Source organism: Physcomitrium patens, chromosome 8 (assembly GCF_059467195.1).
Source record: "Physcomitrium patens ecotype Gransden chromosome 8, ASM5946719v1, whole genome shotgun sequence".
Classification (NCBI taxonomy): domain Eukaryota; kingdom Viridiplantae; phylum Streptophyta; class Bryopsida; order Funariales; family Funariaceae; genus Physcomitrium; species Physcomitrium patens.
In genome coordinates this window covers 5,827,539-5,844,979 of record NC_143417.1, presented here as the reverse complement: position 1 = coordinate 5,844,979, position 17,441 = coordinate 5,827,539, and the positions used below count along the sequence as shown (strand labels likewise).

At 39.9% G+C, this 17,441-nt stretch overlaps 1 protein-coding gene across 3 annotated transcripts; it reads left to right on the top strand.

The window, feature by feature from the left end:
* Positions 1-366: 366 nt before the first annotated feature.
* Positions 367-4,140, top strand: LOC112286116 (short-chain dehydrogenase reductase 3a). 3 transcript variants are annotated; one of them, XM_024527723.3, is made up of 3 exons: positions 367-1,049; positions 2,663-2,791; positions 3,069-4,140. In XM_024527723.3, exons 1-3 carry the CDS (start codon positions 1,012-1,014, stop codon positions 3,889-3,891), a joined length of 990 nt encoding a protein of 329 aa, XP_024383491.1. In that variant the 5' UTR covers positions 367-1,011; the 3' UTR covers positions 3,892-4,140. The 3 variants fall into 3 exon arrangements, with proteins under 3 accessions (XP_024383491.1, XP_024383493.1, XP_024383494.1); XM_024527725.3 differs by having other exon boundaries at positions 535-1,049; positions 3,077-4,140; XM_024527726.3 differs by lacking the exon at positions 367-1,049 and adding an exon at positions 2,120-2,261 and having other exon boundaries at positions 3,077-4,140.
* The last annotated feature ends 13,301 nt before the right edge of the window (positions 4,141-17,441 follow it).

The window sequence follows — 17,441 nt, the reverse complement described above, 5'->3', positions numbered from 1 at the left end:
CCTCAATCTATCAGCAACCAACCACCACAGCAGGCGTCAAGATGCTGATACAGCACCTGTGAAGCCTGATACAACAGCAAGAGACTAGGTTCCACAATCGCAGCAGAATATTTATTTTATTTTTTATGCAACATGGTATTGGTTGATACAAACAAATATAAAAAATAAAAAATAACTGGAGAGGGTTCTGGCACGCTCCTCTTCAACTGAAACTTTTATTCTAGTATAATTTGTTACTACGCCTGGAAGAAGACAAAGTAGAGGGGGTGGAGCCCATAACCTTTGAACCACCCATGACGCATTCCGTCGAAATTCACTTAAAGTCACGGTAATCGGAACTTACATTTCTCCTGAGGATTACACCATGGCGCACTCCGATTGTCGCCTCCATCCTCTGAAGTTTTTTCCTCGCAACTATCTTCTTAGCTTGAAGCCTCCTAATGTAGCTGACAAAAAATAGCAACGTGCGTGTGAGCAGGTGGAGTTGTTCATTAATCGGGGCTTTTCTATAATTTTGGTACAGTTGACTCCATCTTCATGATCCGGCAAGGCATGTTTTTAGTTCAGTATTCTTTGTCTTTGTCCTTGGGGCATGCCTGGTCGAAAAGATATCACTCTGTGCGATGGGTCGTAGTGAGAAACACTAGAGGGTTATTAGAGCGCAGCGTTTTTAGGATTGCGGTTGCGGGGAATAGTGACTGAGCAGAGAGGAGAGGGTGAGAGAGGTTGTAACTCATGCCTAGAGTCTTGGGGTGGTGAAGAAGGAGGTGGTACGAGTGGTGTGAAGGGGAAAAGAAGGAGACGTGGATTTTTGAGCGGGCGTGGTCGGGCGCATGCAATGTGTTGATTGATCAATGGGACTTTGAAGGTACGGAGTTTAGGACTAGCAGGGCGGCAGGAATGAGGATTAGAAGCTCGATGACGAATAGCCGGAGTTGTGAGCAGCTTTGATTCACTCTTGTGGTCGTTCCGATTTGCGTGGACTTGGCGGATTTCCGCCGAGTTACATCGATGGTCTACAGCATGTGGCATCTCCGAACTTGTCTGAGGTTAGTTACGTCAATGGCTTTCTTTTCCCTTGTGCTTCACCTTGGGTTCTGTACCGGCTTCTCATTGATCCATCAATGAGAGAGAGAGCGAGAGAGCGAGGGAGAGAGAGGTATAGAATGCGGCGTTCTATTTTGTTTAGTTGCTTCTCACGCAGACGCCCATTATTTCGTCGCAGTTTAGAAAATGGAACGGTGGAAAGAGTATCTTTTACGCGCGTGCCTCCGAAATAAAGATTTTCGATGAGCGAAATTGTATTTGCCGGCTTCTCAATCTTTGTCGCAAATGTTGTTCTTATGGCTCTCCTGCGAAACGAAATTGACCACTCCCGTCTTGTCTGGCGAAACATTTCTAGCGCATCCATGAAGAATTCTGTAAATAGATAAAAATGTCGGGGGTAATTTGCAGTGATCGGTAATGATAATTTTGATTTTTGACTCGCCACCTAACCTCCTCAAGTTTGCAGCTCGTCTCTTAGACTGTCTTTCTTAACATAATTTATCTTTTGTTTTTGGTTTTTCGGTTTTTATTTTTATTTTTATTTTTCTTGGGTGTGGGTGTTTGTGCAAACCTCTTATCTCTGACGTCTTAGTAGCTTAGACTTTGATGTTAATTAGGTAACCCCAGTCTTGGATCTTGTAGCTCGTGGAGGACGGCCGAGAGCCCGAATACAGCCAGAACCTGCCTTTACACTTGCGCTCTAACGGTGTAGAAGCATCACTGCATTTAATGCAGATGCTGTACTACCCTGCGCCTTCAATGGCCGGGCATCAATTGCTGTACCTGCCTAATGGTACACAGGATGTGGCCTTAGTCGTTCAAATTTTCTGTCGGGGTCTGAATTGATTTCTGACCTCATCTTTACCCGTTGTCCTGCGTATCAACTGTTTCAATATCTGCGGGTCCCGCTGTAGCTCAGAACATTGTCCAATGGGTTATGAGTTCACAGCTTTTTTCACGGGCAAGACCAATGAATTCACTTAGCCTATTCCAACTTGTCCAGAAGAGTATTCTAGACGTATGCCGCTGTTTATCTACAACATTGTTGCATGTTTAGAATTATTCCAGTTGCCGAAAGTCAACGTAGCTCGTGTGGTTGTGGCTGCTTCCTGGGTCAACTCTCCCATCGCTTGAATATTCTTGTCGCGAATGCACAGTTTGTAACGGTCAGTGACATGCTGAAGAGACTCTCACGCTTCATTTCGTTGATGTTGGTATGGTTCTTACTCTGTAGTCCACTGGGTTTGAAATGGTCTACAAGGGGTAAAAAGCTGATAATTTGATGAACTTTGCAGTATTTTAGAATGTTTTCTGTACTGACAGACACTGACTGGCGCTGAGAATAGAATTCTGCAAGTTGTTGCTGGTGATAACTGGTGTGTTTGATCGAAGTTGGAGTAAGAGTGATTAATTAGGCAGTTACCTTGCGGAATAGAGCAGGACAGATAAACCTGGTTACACTGTTATGCCTCAATTTGATGCATTTCCATGTGGAGCTATGTTTCCTCCTTGCATTCTTCATGCTCTGGGAATACTTAGCTGCGTTTTGACTTGATATCTTCACATATGAAATGCTTCCTGCTTTATCTTAAGAAAAGCCTTTGTTTGTTATCAGACAAAATGGGCTGTCGAACGTCTTTAAGAAAGCAAGGACGGTAACGCCAGATGTTTACTCGTCGCCTCGATATTGTCACCGATCGTCTCTTCATAGAGAATCAAGCACATGTCCATCTTGGGGAGACAGGTGCATTTTATCACTTTTCTCTGACTTATGACTCCCGAAAGTCAGTAATAACTGGTCAGAGTTATGGATCCATTGTACGTGAACCACTTGTCCGTTTTTCCATCTTTCCACACTGGTCTTTACATGCATCGAGTTGGATTAATTTGCAACCTGTATTTGGCATATCGTGGGGTATTGCGTGGGACGTTTGAATGCTAGTAAGATCCTCTCTCACAATGCCTCAGAGGTGTTGTTCTTGGTTGTATGGATGAAATCAGTGCTTGTAAGCTCATCACAGGTTTGCAGGCAAAGTGGTGGTCGTGACGGGTGGCGCAAGTGGTATAGGGGAGGCGACAGCTCGCCTGTTCGCCAAGAATGGCGCCTACGTTGTCATTGCGGACATCAACACTGAGGGAGGAAGCCAGCTCTCATCAGAGCTCGGCTCGCAGGCCCAATTCGTACACTGTGACGTCAGAAAAGAGAGAGATGTCGCCTCTTTGGTGGACGAAGCCGTGAGGTGGAAGGGGAAGCTCGACGTCTACTTCAGCAATGCGGGGTTCGTTGGCGCTTTGGGCTCGATTGATGAGCTGAACTTAGACGACTTCGACGAGACCCTGGCGGTCAATTTGCGAGGCGCAGTTGTGGGCATCAAACACGCCACCAGGGTGATGAAGCCCGTCAAGAGTGGCGCCATTGTTTGCACGGGCAGCACTGCGAGCCAAATGGGCGGATTGGGTCCTCACACGTACTGTGTTAGCAAGACGGCGCTGAAGGGTTTGGTCAGATCCACAGCTCTGGAACTTCGAAGTTACGGTATTCGAGTGAACATGGTCTCTCCTGACGCCACTGCCACGCCCATGTTCCAGCGCGTGATGGAAGACTCTACCGGTGAACCTTACACTCTGGAGCAAATTAAGGAAAGAATGGCGAAGAAAGCTCTGTTGCCGAATCGGCCATTGACAAGCCTTGATGTGGCCAACGCCGTCTTGTTTCTGTGCAGTGATGAAGCGGGGTACATTAGTGGCCATAATCTTCTCCTCGATGCGGCCAGGACTGTGGGTTTGCCTATACCGCCTGGTTTCAGTCACTGGTTTGAGGGATACTCTCCAATACTGAAGTGATCCATTTTGTCAACTCTTGATGAAAAATGATTCCATACAGATAGCCTGCAAATGGAGATGCTTGCTGGGCGAGATGTGGAAGATTTCTATTGATCAAGCTGGTGGAAGTTCGAGGTTCAGACGATTTTTTCCTGGTTTTCGTAAGCATAGTGGTTGGATCATTAGACGCTAATGTAGTAGCAAGTCATTCGGAGCTACTATAAACTTGGACGTTTTTTATTCAATTCTTGTGAATTCTCATCTACGATACCACGTTTGAATTCCGTGCACTAGTTTCTATGATCAAACAAGCAACTTTGTCTCAGTTCTAAAAAAAAGGGAATAAAAAGGGAATATTGTCCATAGTTAACTCCCTCAATGAAGCTTCCATCATTGATATCTCTTATTTTAGTAAAAGCCCAGAGAAATCCTTGAAAACTTCGCCCAGCATGATGGAAGAATTCAAACACGGTATTGTATCCCTGATACTTTGCTTGAAAAGAGTGGCAGTTTATCACACAAGATAGGAAAACACGAGAATTCTAAATGAATGGGACGGTGGATAGAATGTAAAATTGCTGAACGAAGTGAAAATTCTGGTAAAGTTGTTTGTGTTGAAAGCAAATTTTCACGCAGACGCAGAAAAACTGAAATTCAAGACTATCAAACATTAGGTGCACGTTTCTCCAGATAAAGCGTGACTGGTGTATATAATATTTGGATAAATAAAAAATTCCCAACCTTACACACTTTGCAAATCTATGGTTTGGACAAAGGCAGGAATATTACAGGCAAATTTGACCCACTTCAATTTATCCAATTTGACCAGGTAGAATTGAGCAAGAGGAAAATATCATGTTGTAGATAAAGATGGTACTAGGTTGGAAGAAATAGCATGTTTTAGGATTAGGTTTCAAGTTTCGTTGTAAAGTACAAGTAAGAAAAAGAACATAGTGTAAATTAGAAATAGGAAGACCACACAAGAACAAGAAAATAGAAAGATCATGAACAATAAAATTAAATTAAAAGATGTTTGATTTCTGTAGAAAAGCATGAGAAGAATGAAGTAGAATTCAATAATGCAAGTTAGTAAGATTGGATACTTACTCAACAAGGCATACAATTTTTTCAAAAATAAAGACTTGAAAATATAAACAAGGTACTTTTAGAATATTGAACTTTCTTGTGTTATTAATATGATTTTTTTGAATTATAATGTGCAATTGAATGTTAGAAATCTAAAGTAGGAAGAAGAGTTGAACTTTTTATTAAGAGAAGAAAACATAGAAGAGCATAATAGTTTTAGAAAATCTTTGAAAGACAAGCTAAGTTTTAAAAGTGAATATTTGAATTTTAAGGTATTAATTTTTTTTAGCATTTAAAAAAAAAAAAATTGTAGGATAAGGAAGATATATTAAGTATAAATTAGAACCAAATAGTATGTGGAATTGACTGTATTAGTTTGATGTAAATGTGGCAGACTTAGAAGCAACCATGAATTAATTATTCTCAAAAAGCACCTAATTGATATGTAACTTAAATTAAATCATTGACTAGAAAAAATATACCATTCATATTTAGCAACTATATTAAAATTTAAATAAAAAATATTTAAAATAGGGCATTTAGATTATATCCACTTAAAGAAATTAGATGTAACATTATAGGGTTGAAATTAAATATAATTGTCTTTTTTAGAAAAGAAGATTACAACACTAAATATAAATTTGGAAATTATAGTCTTAGTGATCTAAAAACTTTAAGATCTCATGATTCAACTGATTTGGCTCTAATAAAATCTCTTATTAAGTCAAAATTAAATAAAAAAATCATAGTAGAGTAGTATAAAAAAATTAAATACCTTGTAGAAAATATTAGAAATAATAAAATGGAAAAAAAAAAGATAAAAGATTAACAAAAAATAATGATATATCTAAATAAAAACATAATAACATTAGAACTAATAAAAAGATCAAGCCAAAATTTTCTTAATGGATGTATAATGGTTGAGACATATATCTAAAGTAAAAAAGAATCCAACGATTGATAAAATTTAATAAACTTATTTAAACCAAAATCATAGAAATCTATAAGTGTTAGGGACATAATCCTTAGAACCTTCTAGAGACAAGTTTCTAAAACCTTCTAGAGACAAGTTTCTAGAACCTTTTAGAAGCATGTCTCTAGAACCTTCTAGAAGCTTCTTAGTTGGTAGAAGATATTAGGGACATAGTGTCACGGCCATAATCATGTAAGCTAATAATTACATATAGAAATAGGTAGAAGTAAGTAAAAGTAGATAAAAGTAAGTTAATTATATAATATTTAATATAGAAGCTTCCTAGAAACTTCCTAGACACTGCTTTGACTTCATAGGTATCTTTAATTGACTTTTTGGATTAGAGACGTGGTCAACAAGTTGGCCATGTGCCACACATCTTGTTAGCTTGAAGATCAAGCTAACTATGTGGCCCACACGTAGAAAAACTTGCCTTGTAAGTCAAGGCATGTGTCCTACAAAGTCAACACATATTGGAGGTCCTATAGAACGTCGCCACGTAGCCCCTAGTTAGATAGTATATATAGAGACAAGAGTGAAGGCTTCTTCACTCTTGTCAACTCCTTTCTTGCTTCTAGTCCAGGTTCAAGAGTCTTTAGTTTCTTGTCTTGTGGCAATAGCCATTCCAGTTTCCTTTTAATATACCTACTTGTTTATATTTTGACTTATTATATCGAGATAGCCTTTTGGTGTATATTTTTCCTCATCGAGTCTTTGTCCTTGACAGATTGACAAGAGTACACTTACAATATCAGAGCTTTGTTTTTTCTTGAGTAAGAGTGGATTACTCCTTTCTCTTGACAAGACATAAGCGTATTAGAAGTTTGCGGATTACCCACTTCTAAACTGATATTGTTCTTAGTATCTTCTTTGTTATCAAGTCTTTCTTTTCTTTTGTCTTGAGCAATATCAAACAAATTTTTCTTCTTAGTATCATTATGGCAGAACTTGTTGAAATGAAGAGTGCAATGGCACAAATGCAAGAGCAAATGAGGGAGTTAATGCTTGCGATGCATCAACTCAATTCACCAACACATGAAAGAACAAGAATAGCAGAAAGTGGAGATATAGAGATGATCGGAGCTGCTTCAACATCTACAACAAATCACGTTCCTTCTCCAATTGTACAACACCCTATAAGCACTAGAGAACCAAGAATTGCCTTACCTGAGAAATTTGATGGTACGAGATCAAAGTTTCGAGGGTTCATCAATCAAGTACAATTGGCAATTGAACTTCAACCGCAAAGCTATCCAACTCCAGGATCACAAGTCAGGTTTATTGGCACTCTACTTTCTGGTTCTGCATTATCGTGGTTTTCGTCTTTTCTTGAACAACGAAATCCAATATTGGACAATTTGGAAGCTTTTTTGGCAGAGTTTCGATCTATGTATGGTGAACACGATGCAACTCGTGTTGCAACAAATAAGATCCGAATTCTGCGACAAGGAAATCGCTCAGTAACAGTATATGCTTCACAATTTTGACAACTTGCAATTGACATCAAGTGGGATGATGCTGCACTCATCAGTCAATTTCTTTATGGATTGCAATACGAAGTAAAGAAATTGATGCTCAACTTACCTGATCCTCAAACTTTGAGTCAAGCAATCGATTTTGCGGTAAAATGTGATAATCGACTTTTTGAATTTCGATCTGAGAATCATTCACGGGAACCTCAACGTTATTACTCAATGGCAACATCAACATCTTTGCCAAACGTACATTCGGAAGTAGAAGACATGCAAATTGACGCGGTACGTTTTAAACCCCTAACTGAGCAAGAAAAGATTCGTCGTCGTCAAGAAGGATTATGTTCATATTGCGGAGAACCTAAGCACACTGCTCAACATTGTCCAAAGAAACGACGCAACTATAAAATGAGGGATACGACGGTCAAAGAAGACAACATGTCGGAAAACGGATTCGTCCAGCTACAATAGGGACCGTGCAACTGGAACCTTGTACAATTCCTAATGGAGGTCCTATCCTCTCCTCAGAACCCTCTCCTTGTTTTATAATAGACTTATATTTAGGACCTAAGAATTACAAAGCCTCTGCTTTATTAGATTCGGGAGCCTCAGCATGTTTTTTAGATGAACAATTTGTTAAAAGTCGTAAAATACCCTTTGTATAGAAACCTAAACCAGTACATGTAGAAGTCATAGATGGTCGTCCCTTGTCTTCTGGAGATGTCACTCATGAAACTCATCCTATAAAAGTAACAATAGACGGTCATGATAGCTACATAGCTTTTAACATAATTAAATCCCCGTCTAATCCAGTTATTTTAGGTTTATCCTGGCTAGAAAAATATAACCCTCGAATAGATTGGAATTCGCGTAAACTTGACTTTTCCAAAAGCGTTATTAATAGTTCTACGAACCAAGTAAAAAATTATAAGTCTAGTACAGTAAAACCCGTACTGATAGGTGCAAAAGCATTTATACACGCAGCAAAAGAAGGATCAACTTTTGCTATTTATGCTGCACCTATTTTTGAAAACGTAAAGACTTCAAGTGGCATTCCAAGTCAATATCAGGAGTATCAAGACGTTTTTGAGAAAAAGAATGCAGATATTCTTCCTGAGCATCGTCCATATGATTGTTCAATCGACCTCAAGGAAGGAACTCAGCCACCATTTGGACCAATTTACAGTTTATCGCAAGATGAGATGGCTGAACTCAAGACATATATTGACGAGAATTTAGCGAAGAATTTCATACGCCATTCAAAATCTCCAGCAGGAGCTCCAATTCTATTCGTAAAGAAAAAAGATGGATCTTTACGAATGTGTGTTGACTATCGAGGACTCAACAAGATCACAATCAAGAACAGGTATCTATTACCTTTGATATCAGGACTCCTTGACCAGTTGAATCAAGCTAAGATCTATACAAAAATAGATCTAAGAGGAGCATATAATCTAGTACGGATCAAAGAAGGAGATGAATGGAAGACTGCGTTTCGAACCAGGTATGGACATTTCGAATATAATGTCATGCCCTTTGGACTCACGAATGCACCAGCTGCTTTTCAACATCTCATGAATGATGTATTTCGTGAATTCTTAGATAATTTTGTCGTCTGCTATCTAGACGATATCCTGATCTATTCCAAGAACGTCGAAGAACATGAAATACATGTTCGTCAAGTATTACAAAAACTTAGAGACGCAGGATTGTACGTCAAGATGGAAAAGTGTGTATTTCACACTACTCAAGTTGACTTTTTAGGATACATCATTTCAAATGATGGTCTCATGATGGATTCTAAGAAAGTCCAAACAATCGTGGATTGGAAGATTCCAAGGACAGTAAGAGATGTCCAATGTTTCTTGGGATTTGCCAATTACTATCGGATCTTCATCAAAGATTTCTCACGAGTTGCAGCTCCACTTACACGCTTGACTAGTAAAGATAAATTTCAATAGAATCAAGAAGCGGAAGCAGCATTTGAAGCCTTGAAGACATCGTTTGTCTCTGCACCAGTCTTATATCGTGTTGACTTTTCCAAGGCATTTTTTATGGAAACAGATGCATCAGATTTTGCCTTGGGTGCAGTTTTATCACAAATGGGAACAGATGACAAACTCCATCCGATAGCTTTTCATTCAAGAAAATTCTCAGCAACCGAGATCAATTATGAGATCCACGATAAAGAACTTCTTGCGATCGTGGATTCCTTTCAAGAATGGCGTCATTATCTAGAAGGCGCTTCTAGTCCAGTCACTGTGTATACAGATCACAAGAACCTCGAGTATTTCATGTCAGCACGCGTGTTGAATCGTCGTCAAGCTCGTTGGAGTATGTCTTTGTCAAGATTCGAGTTCATTATCACTTATCGGCCAGGAAAACAACAAGGTTTATCCGATGCCCTATCTAGACGTTCTTATTTTGCACCAAAAGAAGGAGATGCAGCTTTTGAGCAACAAAGAACGGTCCTCTTGAAACCGGAGCAATTTCATCTCCGAGCAATGAAATCAACATTGACTGTTGATTCAACTTTTCTCAAGCAAATCCAGTCCAGTATGTCCTCAGACCCTCTTGTTTATGATATCGAGAATAATTCTTCCAAGTCTCATGATCCTTCTAAATTTGAGTTTAAGAATAATCTATTATATTTTGAAGGACGCCTATATGTTCCAGAAGGAGAAGCATGTTTACGTGTTCTTCAAGCACGTCATGACTTTCCAGGAGCAGGGCACTTTGGATATAATAAGACTTTGGAACTCATATCAAGAGATTTTTGGTGGCCACAAATGTGGAAGTCAGTCAAAGACTTTGTACAATCATGTGATATTTGTTCAAGATCAAAAATTCCTCGTCATCGACCTTATGGACTTCTTCAGCCATTACCTATACCAGAACAACCATGGTCTTCTGTTTCTATGGATTTCATCACAGATCTTCCAAGCTCAAGATCTTATGATTCTATATTTGTGATAGTAGATCGTTTCACCAAGATGGCACATTTTGTGCCATGTACAAAATCTATCACAGGTGAAGAAACAGCTAAGCTTTTCATTGATAATATCTATCGCTATCATGGATTACCTAAAGATATCATATCGGATAGGGGAACTCAATTTGTGTCAAGATTTTGGAGGACCCTTTTCAAGATTTTAAAAGTGGACATAAAGCTATCTTCGGCTTTCCATCCTCAAACTGATGGACAAACAGAGCGCGTAAACCAAGTCTTGGAGCAATATTTAAGGTGTACTATCAACTACCAACAAGATGATTGGACAACCCTTCTGCCATTGGCAGAGTTTGCTTATAATAATACAGTACATTCTTCCACGCAACAAACACCTTTCTTTGCCAATTATGGCTATCATCCACGACTTGATACTTTTGATTTTTCAAAAGTTGATAATCCTGCAGCAGAAGATATGGCAAATAGGTTGTCAGAGTTGCATGCAATAATGAAGACACAATTGAAGGAAGCTCAAGAACGACAAAAAATAAACGCAGATCTATATCGTAAGGAGCAACCACAAATCAACGTGGGTGATAAGGTATGGCTACTTCGTCGCAATATCAAGACTACTCGACCTTGTGACAAGTTGGACTATCGTAGGCTTGGCCCTTTTTTTGTTTCTGAACAGATCAACCCAGTTGCATATCGGTTACATCTACCGGAGTCAATGAAGATCCATCCTGTATTCCACGTATCTCTTCTTGAACCATATAAGACAGTGGATATACAAGGAAGAAGACAAATGCCATCGCCTCCTATAGAAGTAGATAATAATGAAGAATTTGAGGTGGAAGAGATATTAGACTCAAGGCGGCGCCGAAATAAGCTGGAATATCTTGTTCATTGGCGCGGATATGATATTAGTGAACGCACATGGGAGCCATCCAGGAATCTAGCAAATGCATCAGCTAAAGTCAAAGTTTTTCATCAACGACATCCATCAAAACCAAGATGAAAATCTCTCTTATAAAAGAGACAAGATTGAGGCAAGATAACATTCAATTTCCTATCCTTGTTTGTAACTTCTTTACATTTGTGATGCTAATTAGATGGAGAGCCAACAACCAGCGGATTCAACTCAAGAACCTTCGTTTGCTGACCTGCCGGACGAGACATTACGATTGTCACAACCTTCAAGACGACGCAATCGAGATGAAGATCTTCAAGAACGACATGTTCTTCCTCGAACAGATGGTGAGATACAACGCGTTTGGTATCATGATTTGGGAAGGGACTCCCGATGTTTGGTGATTTTGCTAGAGGTAGGAACAACTCTTGATGGTGTTCCGAATATTCTATTCGAAGGAAGTTATGAAGGCCTCAATAATGATCAAATAACTGGGTGGTCTTCCCGCCCTGGTATGGGACACTACCGATGGTTGAGAGGCCCTATCAATCATCTTCGAAGAGAACAGAGATCAGAGTATGTGGCGAATACAATTCGTCGCATCATAGATTTCCTCAACATATGATGACCGCTCCTCGTGGAACTCGTCTCTAGAAGGAGGGGTAATGTCACGGCCATAATCATGTAAGCTAATAATTACATATAGAAATAGGTAGAAGTAAGTAAAAGTAGATAAAAGTAAGTTAATTCTATAATATTTAATATAGAAGCTTCTTAGAAACTTCCTAGACGCTGCTTTGACTTCATAGGTGTCTTTAATTGACTTTTTGGATTAGAAACGTGGTCAACAAGTTGGCCATGTGCCACACATGTTGTTAGCTTGAAGATCAAGCTAACTATGTGGCCCACACGTAGAAAAACTTGCCTTGTAAGTCAAGGCATGTGTCCTACAAAGTCAACACATATTGGAGGTCCTATAGAACGTCGCCACGTAGCCCCTAGTTAGATAGTATATATAGAGACAAGAGTGAAGGCTTCTTCACTCTTGTCAACTCCTTTCTTGCTTCTAGTCCAGGTTCAAGAGTCTTTAGTTTCTTGTCTTGTGGCAATAGCCATTCCAGTTTCCTTTTAATATACCTACTTGTTTATATTTTGACTTATTATATCGAGATAGCCTTTTGGTGTATATTTTTCCTCATCGAGTCTTTGTCCTTGACACATAGTCCTTAGAACCTTCTAGAGATAAGTTTCTAGAACCTTATAGAAGCAAGTCTCTGGAACCTTCTAGAAGCTTTCTCCTTCGTTTTTACCTTTAAGAGATCCTTTTATCGAAAACAACATTCCTTGAAACGGCACAGAGAACAAGACAGCCTGAAACAGAATCGAAACCCCGTAATCGGGACCACATTGAGTCGCCCGACCAATTCAGGTCTCATATCGGCTAAGAGTCCAGTAGTAAGACCCGGATTTTCCCGTAATTAGACTACATTGGGTTGACCGACCAATTCAGGTCTCATATTGGGTAAGAGGACCCGGATTGGATTCTTGAAATTGGATCCAATTGGCTCTTCGAACCAGGCTCACCCGTCGTGTGAATTGGTCCTTTCCCTTCGTGCTGACTCCCGTTATTGGAATCGAACGGTGCATTTCAGTATGCCCCGGCTGAGTGTAACAAGGTGACTGAACCTAGCCTCTCAGTATTTGCACTGGAATTGGTCATTGCTCCCAATATTCGAGGTAACTGAACATTAATAAAAGTCCTCTTTCTTTATATTTTTACAATATACTCGTGTTACAACACGACAACATTATCGCAAAGAATTGCAGAGATTGAAGGAGTCATGGCAAGGCTTCATAATGATGGAGCATTTGGGATGGCACAATCTAGGTTGCACCGGCCTCAAACTTCTGCACTTGGAGAAGAAACTTTGCCTCAGGTTCGACAAGCATAGCTGGTTCTACAACATAAGGAGTCTCGAGTTAGCTTTCCGGACAAGTTCGATAGTACGCGTTCCAAGTTTCGAGGATTTGTCAATCAAATCAGGTTGATAGCTGTTTTATAGCCCGAATACTATCCAATAGGGGAGTCACGTATTGGTCTTGTTGGAACCTTACTTACAAGGCAAGCTTTATCATGGTTTGCTCTTTTGTTTGAGAAACGATCGTCCATACTAAACAACTTTGAAACCTTTTTGGAGGCGTTTGCGGAAGCATTTGGTGAACACGACAAGGTTCGATGGGCTACAACAAAGATCCGGTCACTATGACAAGGGATGCGCTCTACATCAGTCTATGCATCGGACTTCAAGCAATTAGCATGCGACAACAATTAGGACAAAGAAGCGTTGATGAGTCAATTCTATTGGGGTTTAAGGGATGATGTGAAGGATTTGCTGTTAACTCTTCTTGATCCACAAATGCTCAACGTAGCTATTAGTGAAGCTGTGAAGTGCGATAATCGCCTATTTCAATGCCCCCAAGATCAACATTCGAGACAACATATGATTCGCCACGTGTCAACTATGTCGGCAAGCAGCGTGAATACATATTCAGAGGTAGAAGATATGCAAATTGATGTGGTATGTGTCAAATCCCTTATCCTAGAAGAAAAAAAGTGGCATATGGAGGAAGGTCTATGCTTGTATTGTGGTGAAGAAGGCCACAAAGTTGGAAACTGTCCCAAGAAGCAAAATCGACGTATTGTCAAGATTAGGGGCACGTTTGTTCAGAAAAACAAGGATGCTCAGCCACATTAGAAACTGTGCGGCTGGACAATGAAATATCGCAACAACAACCAGATTCCTTTCTTTCCACTCAACCTACCCTTTCCTTTATAATCCCTTTGCTTATTGGCCCTCAGAAACTGAGAACCTTAGCATTATTAGATTCAGGAGCATCTGCTTGTTTCTTAGATGAAGAATTTGCGAAGTATCATAAGATTCCTTTAGTACAAAAATCCAAACCTGTTCACATTGAGGTCATAGATGGACGACCTTTATTGTCTGGTAGTGTCACCCATGAATCAAAACCTATAGAAGTGACGTTTAAGTGCCATAGTAGTCATATTATTTTTAATATTATTAGAATCCCATCAAATCTTGTTATTCTTGGTCTTTCCTGGTTAGAAAAGTATAACCCATCCATAGATTGGAGGTTGCGGAAGATGACCTTTCCCACAAAACCACCCAAGAGCAAGCCTAGTAGAAAACCTCGAATAGAAAAATCCTTATTCATTGGAGTAAGAACGTTTATAAGATCGTCCAAGGAAGGCACACCATTTGTCATTTATGCGGCTCCAACTACCGAGGAGAGGATCTCGACAACAAGTATACCTGAGCAATATAAGGATTTTAAAGACGTGTTTCAAAAGAAAAATGCCGACATACTACCGAAACATCGACCATATGATTGTGCCATAGACTTGTAGGAAGGAGCACAACCACCTTTTGGCCCAATCTACAATCTATCGCAGACGGAGTTTGTGGAGTTGCGGAAGTATATCGACGAGAATCTAGCCAAGAACTTCATCCGTCATTCAAAATCGTCAGCTGGAGCACCTATCTTATTTGTGAAGAAGAAAGATGGCTCGTTGCGGATGTGCGTGGACTATCGAGGCCTCAACAAGGTAACAAAGAAGAATCGTTATCTGTTACCCTTCATTTTTGGTCTCTTAGAACAACTTGAACATGCAAGGATCTTTACAAAAATTAATCTAAGGGGAGCTTACAACCTCGTACGAATCAAGAAAGGAGATGAGTGGAAGACAACGTTTTATACAAGGTATGGCCATTTTGAGTATAATGTCATGCCCTTTGGTCTTACCAATGCTCCAGTGGTCTTTCAACATATGATGAATGTCATTTTTTGAGAGCACCTTGACGATTTTGTTGTCATCTATTTGGATGATATTCTGATATTCTTCCAAAATGAGGAAGAGCATGAAAAGTATGTTCGTTTGGTCTTGGAGAAATACACGAGCGAGGAATATATGCTAAGTTGGAGAAGTATTTATTTCACCAAATAGAGATGGAATTTTTGGGATTTGTTGTGACTACGGAAGGCTTGAAGATGGACCCCAAGAAGGTGGAAGCAATCATGTCTTGGGAGGTTCCAAAGACGGTTAGAGACGTACAATGCTTTTTTGGTTTTGCCAACTTCTATCGGATCTTTATCAAGAATTACTCTCAAGTTGCTGCTCCTCTTACTCGATTGACATGCAGAGATAAGCTGAAATGGGGACCTTTAGCAAAGAAGGCGTTTCAAGACCTCAAGACCTTATTTACTACGACTCCAATCTTGGTACATCCAGACTTTACAAAGGCCTTTTATTTAGAAACTGATGCTTCAGATTTTGCTTTGGGAGCTGTACTTTCACAAATGGAAGAAGACAAGAAGCACCATCTGGTTGTATTCTATTCTCGAAAGTTCTCTGCTGCTGAAATCAATTATGAGATCCGCGATAAGGAACTTTTTGCTATAGTAGATTCTTTCCAAGAATGGCGTCACTTTCTTGAAAGAGTTACACACCCAGTGGCCATATACACAGATCACAAGAATTTGGAGTATTTCATGTCGGCTCGAGTTCTAAATCGACGTCAAGCTCGGTGGAATATGTTGCTATCTAGGTTCGATTTTGTTATCACTAATCGAACTGGAAAGCATCAAGGACTATCTGATGCCTTATTAAGGAGATCATATCTTGTACCAAAGGTTGGAGAAGTAGCATTTAATCAATAATATACGACATTGTTGAAGCCAGAGTAATTTCAGCTTTGCACTACTATTGTGCCAATTGATGCTGACTTCCTGAATTAGGTACGTACTGTGACCATTGAAGATTCAATAGCCATTGATATTAACCAGCGTGCCAATGACGACAAGTTCAAGGTGGAAGGAGATCTTTTATACTTTGAGGAGGGGTTATATATCCCAAAAGGACCAGCACGACTCCGAGTTCTTCAATCTCGCCACGATTTTCTAGCTGTGGGACATTTTGGATTCAACAAGACCTTGGAGCTTATTTCTTGAGATTTTTGGTGGCCCTAAATGTGGAAGGATGTGAAAGATTTTGTCCTCTCTTGAGACATCTGTTCAAGATCCAAGAATCCTCGGCATCACTTTTATGGACTCCTACAGCCATTGCCAATTCCATGTCGACGATGGTCTTCAATTTCCATGGACTTCATCACGGACCTGCCATCATCAAACTCATTTGACAGCATCTTTGTCGTGGTAGATCGGCTTACAAAGATGGCACACTTTGTCCCTTGCAAGAAGACATCATCTAGTGAAGTCACAGCAAGGTTCTTTCTTGATAATGTGTATCGATATCATGGACTACTAGATGATATCGTATCAGATCGAGGAACCTAGTTGATATCAAAGTTTTGGAGATCTCTCTTTGAGATACTAAAGGTGGATATCAAGCTTTCTTCGGCTTTTCATCCTCAAACTGACGGCCAAACGGAACGGGTGAACCAAGTCTTGGAACAATACTTACAGTGCAGCATCAACTATCAACAAGACGATTGGACCACATATCTATCGCTAGCCGAGTTTGCATATAACAACACCCTCCATGCGTCGACTCAATATACACCATTCTTTTCCAACTATGGGTATCATCCAAAGCTTGATTTATTGAGTCCGTCAACAAATAACAATCCAGTAACTGAAGGATTTGTAAAACAACTATTAGAGCTTCAAAATACGTTGAAGCTTCAATTACAATCCGCTGAAGAATCCTACAAGGCATCTGCAGATAGATTTCAGAATCAAGCACCTACTTTCAAAATTCGAGATAAAGCATGGCTTCTTCGATGGAATATCAAGACCAAGCGACTATGTGATAAGTTGGACTATCGAAGATTGGGACCATTTATCATCCAGAAGCAAATCAATCCAATGGCGTACCGTTTGGAATTACCGGCTTCTATGAAGGTACATCCAGGCTTTCATGTTTCTTTGTTGGAGCCTTATCGAAAGTCGTCTTTTTTTAGAAGAGTGCAATGTCCGCCACCTAGTATCGAGATCGAGAATCACGAGGAATACGAGGTTGAAAAGGTGTTGGATTCATGGCAAAGGTGGAGCAAGTTGGAGTATCTTATTCATTGGTGCGGCTACGACATTAATGAGCAAACGTGGGAGCCAGTTGAAAATCTCGCCAATGTGCCACAAAAGGTA

Bases quoted from the DNA above. Each gene is read 5' to 3' on its own strand.
- LOC112286116 (XM_024527723.3), top strand. From the start codon at position 1,012: ATGGTCTACAGCATGTGGCATCTCCGAACTTGTCTGAG. The intron at 1,050-2,662 runs GTTAGTTACGTC...GTTTGTTATCAG, and splicing joins CATCTCCGAACTTGTCTGAG to ACAAAATGGGCTGTCGAACG. The intron at 2,792-3,068 runs GTGCATTTTATC...AGCTCATCACAG, and splicing joins TGTCCATCTTGGGGAGACAG to GTTTGCAGGCAAAGTGGTGG.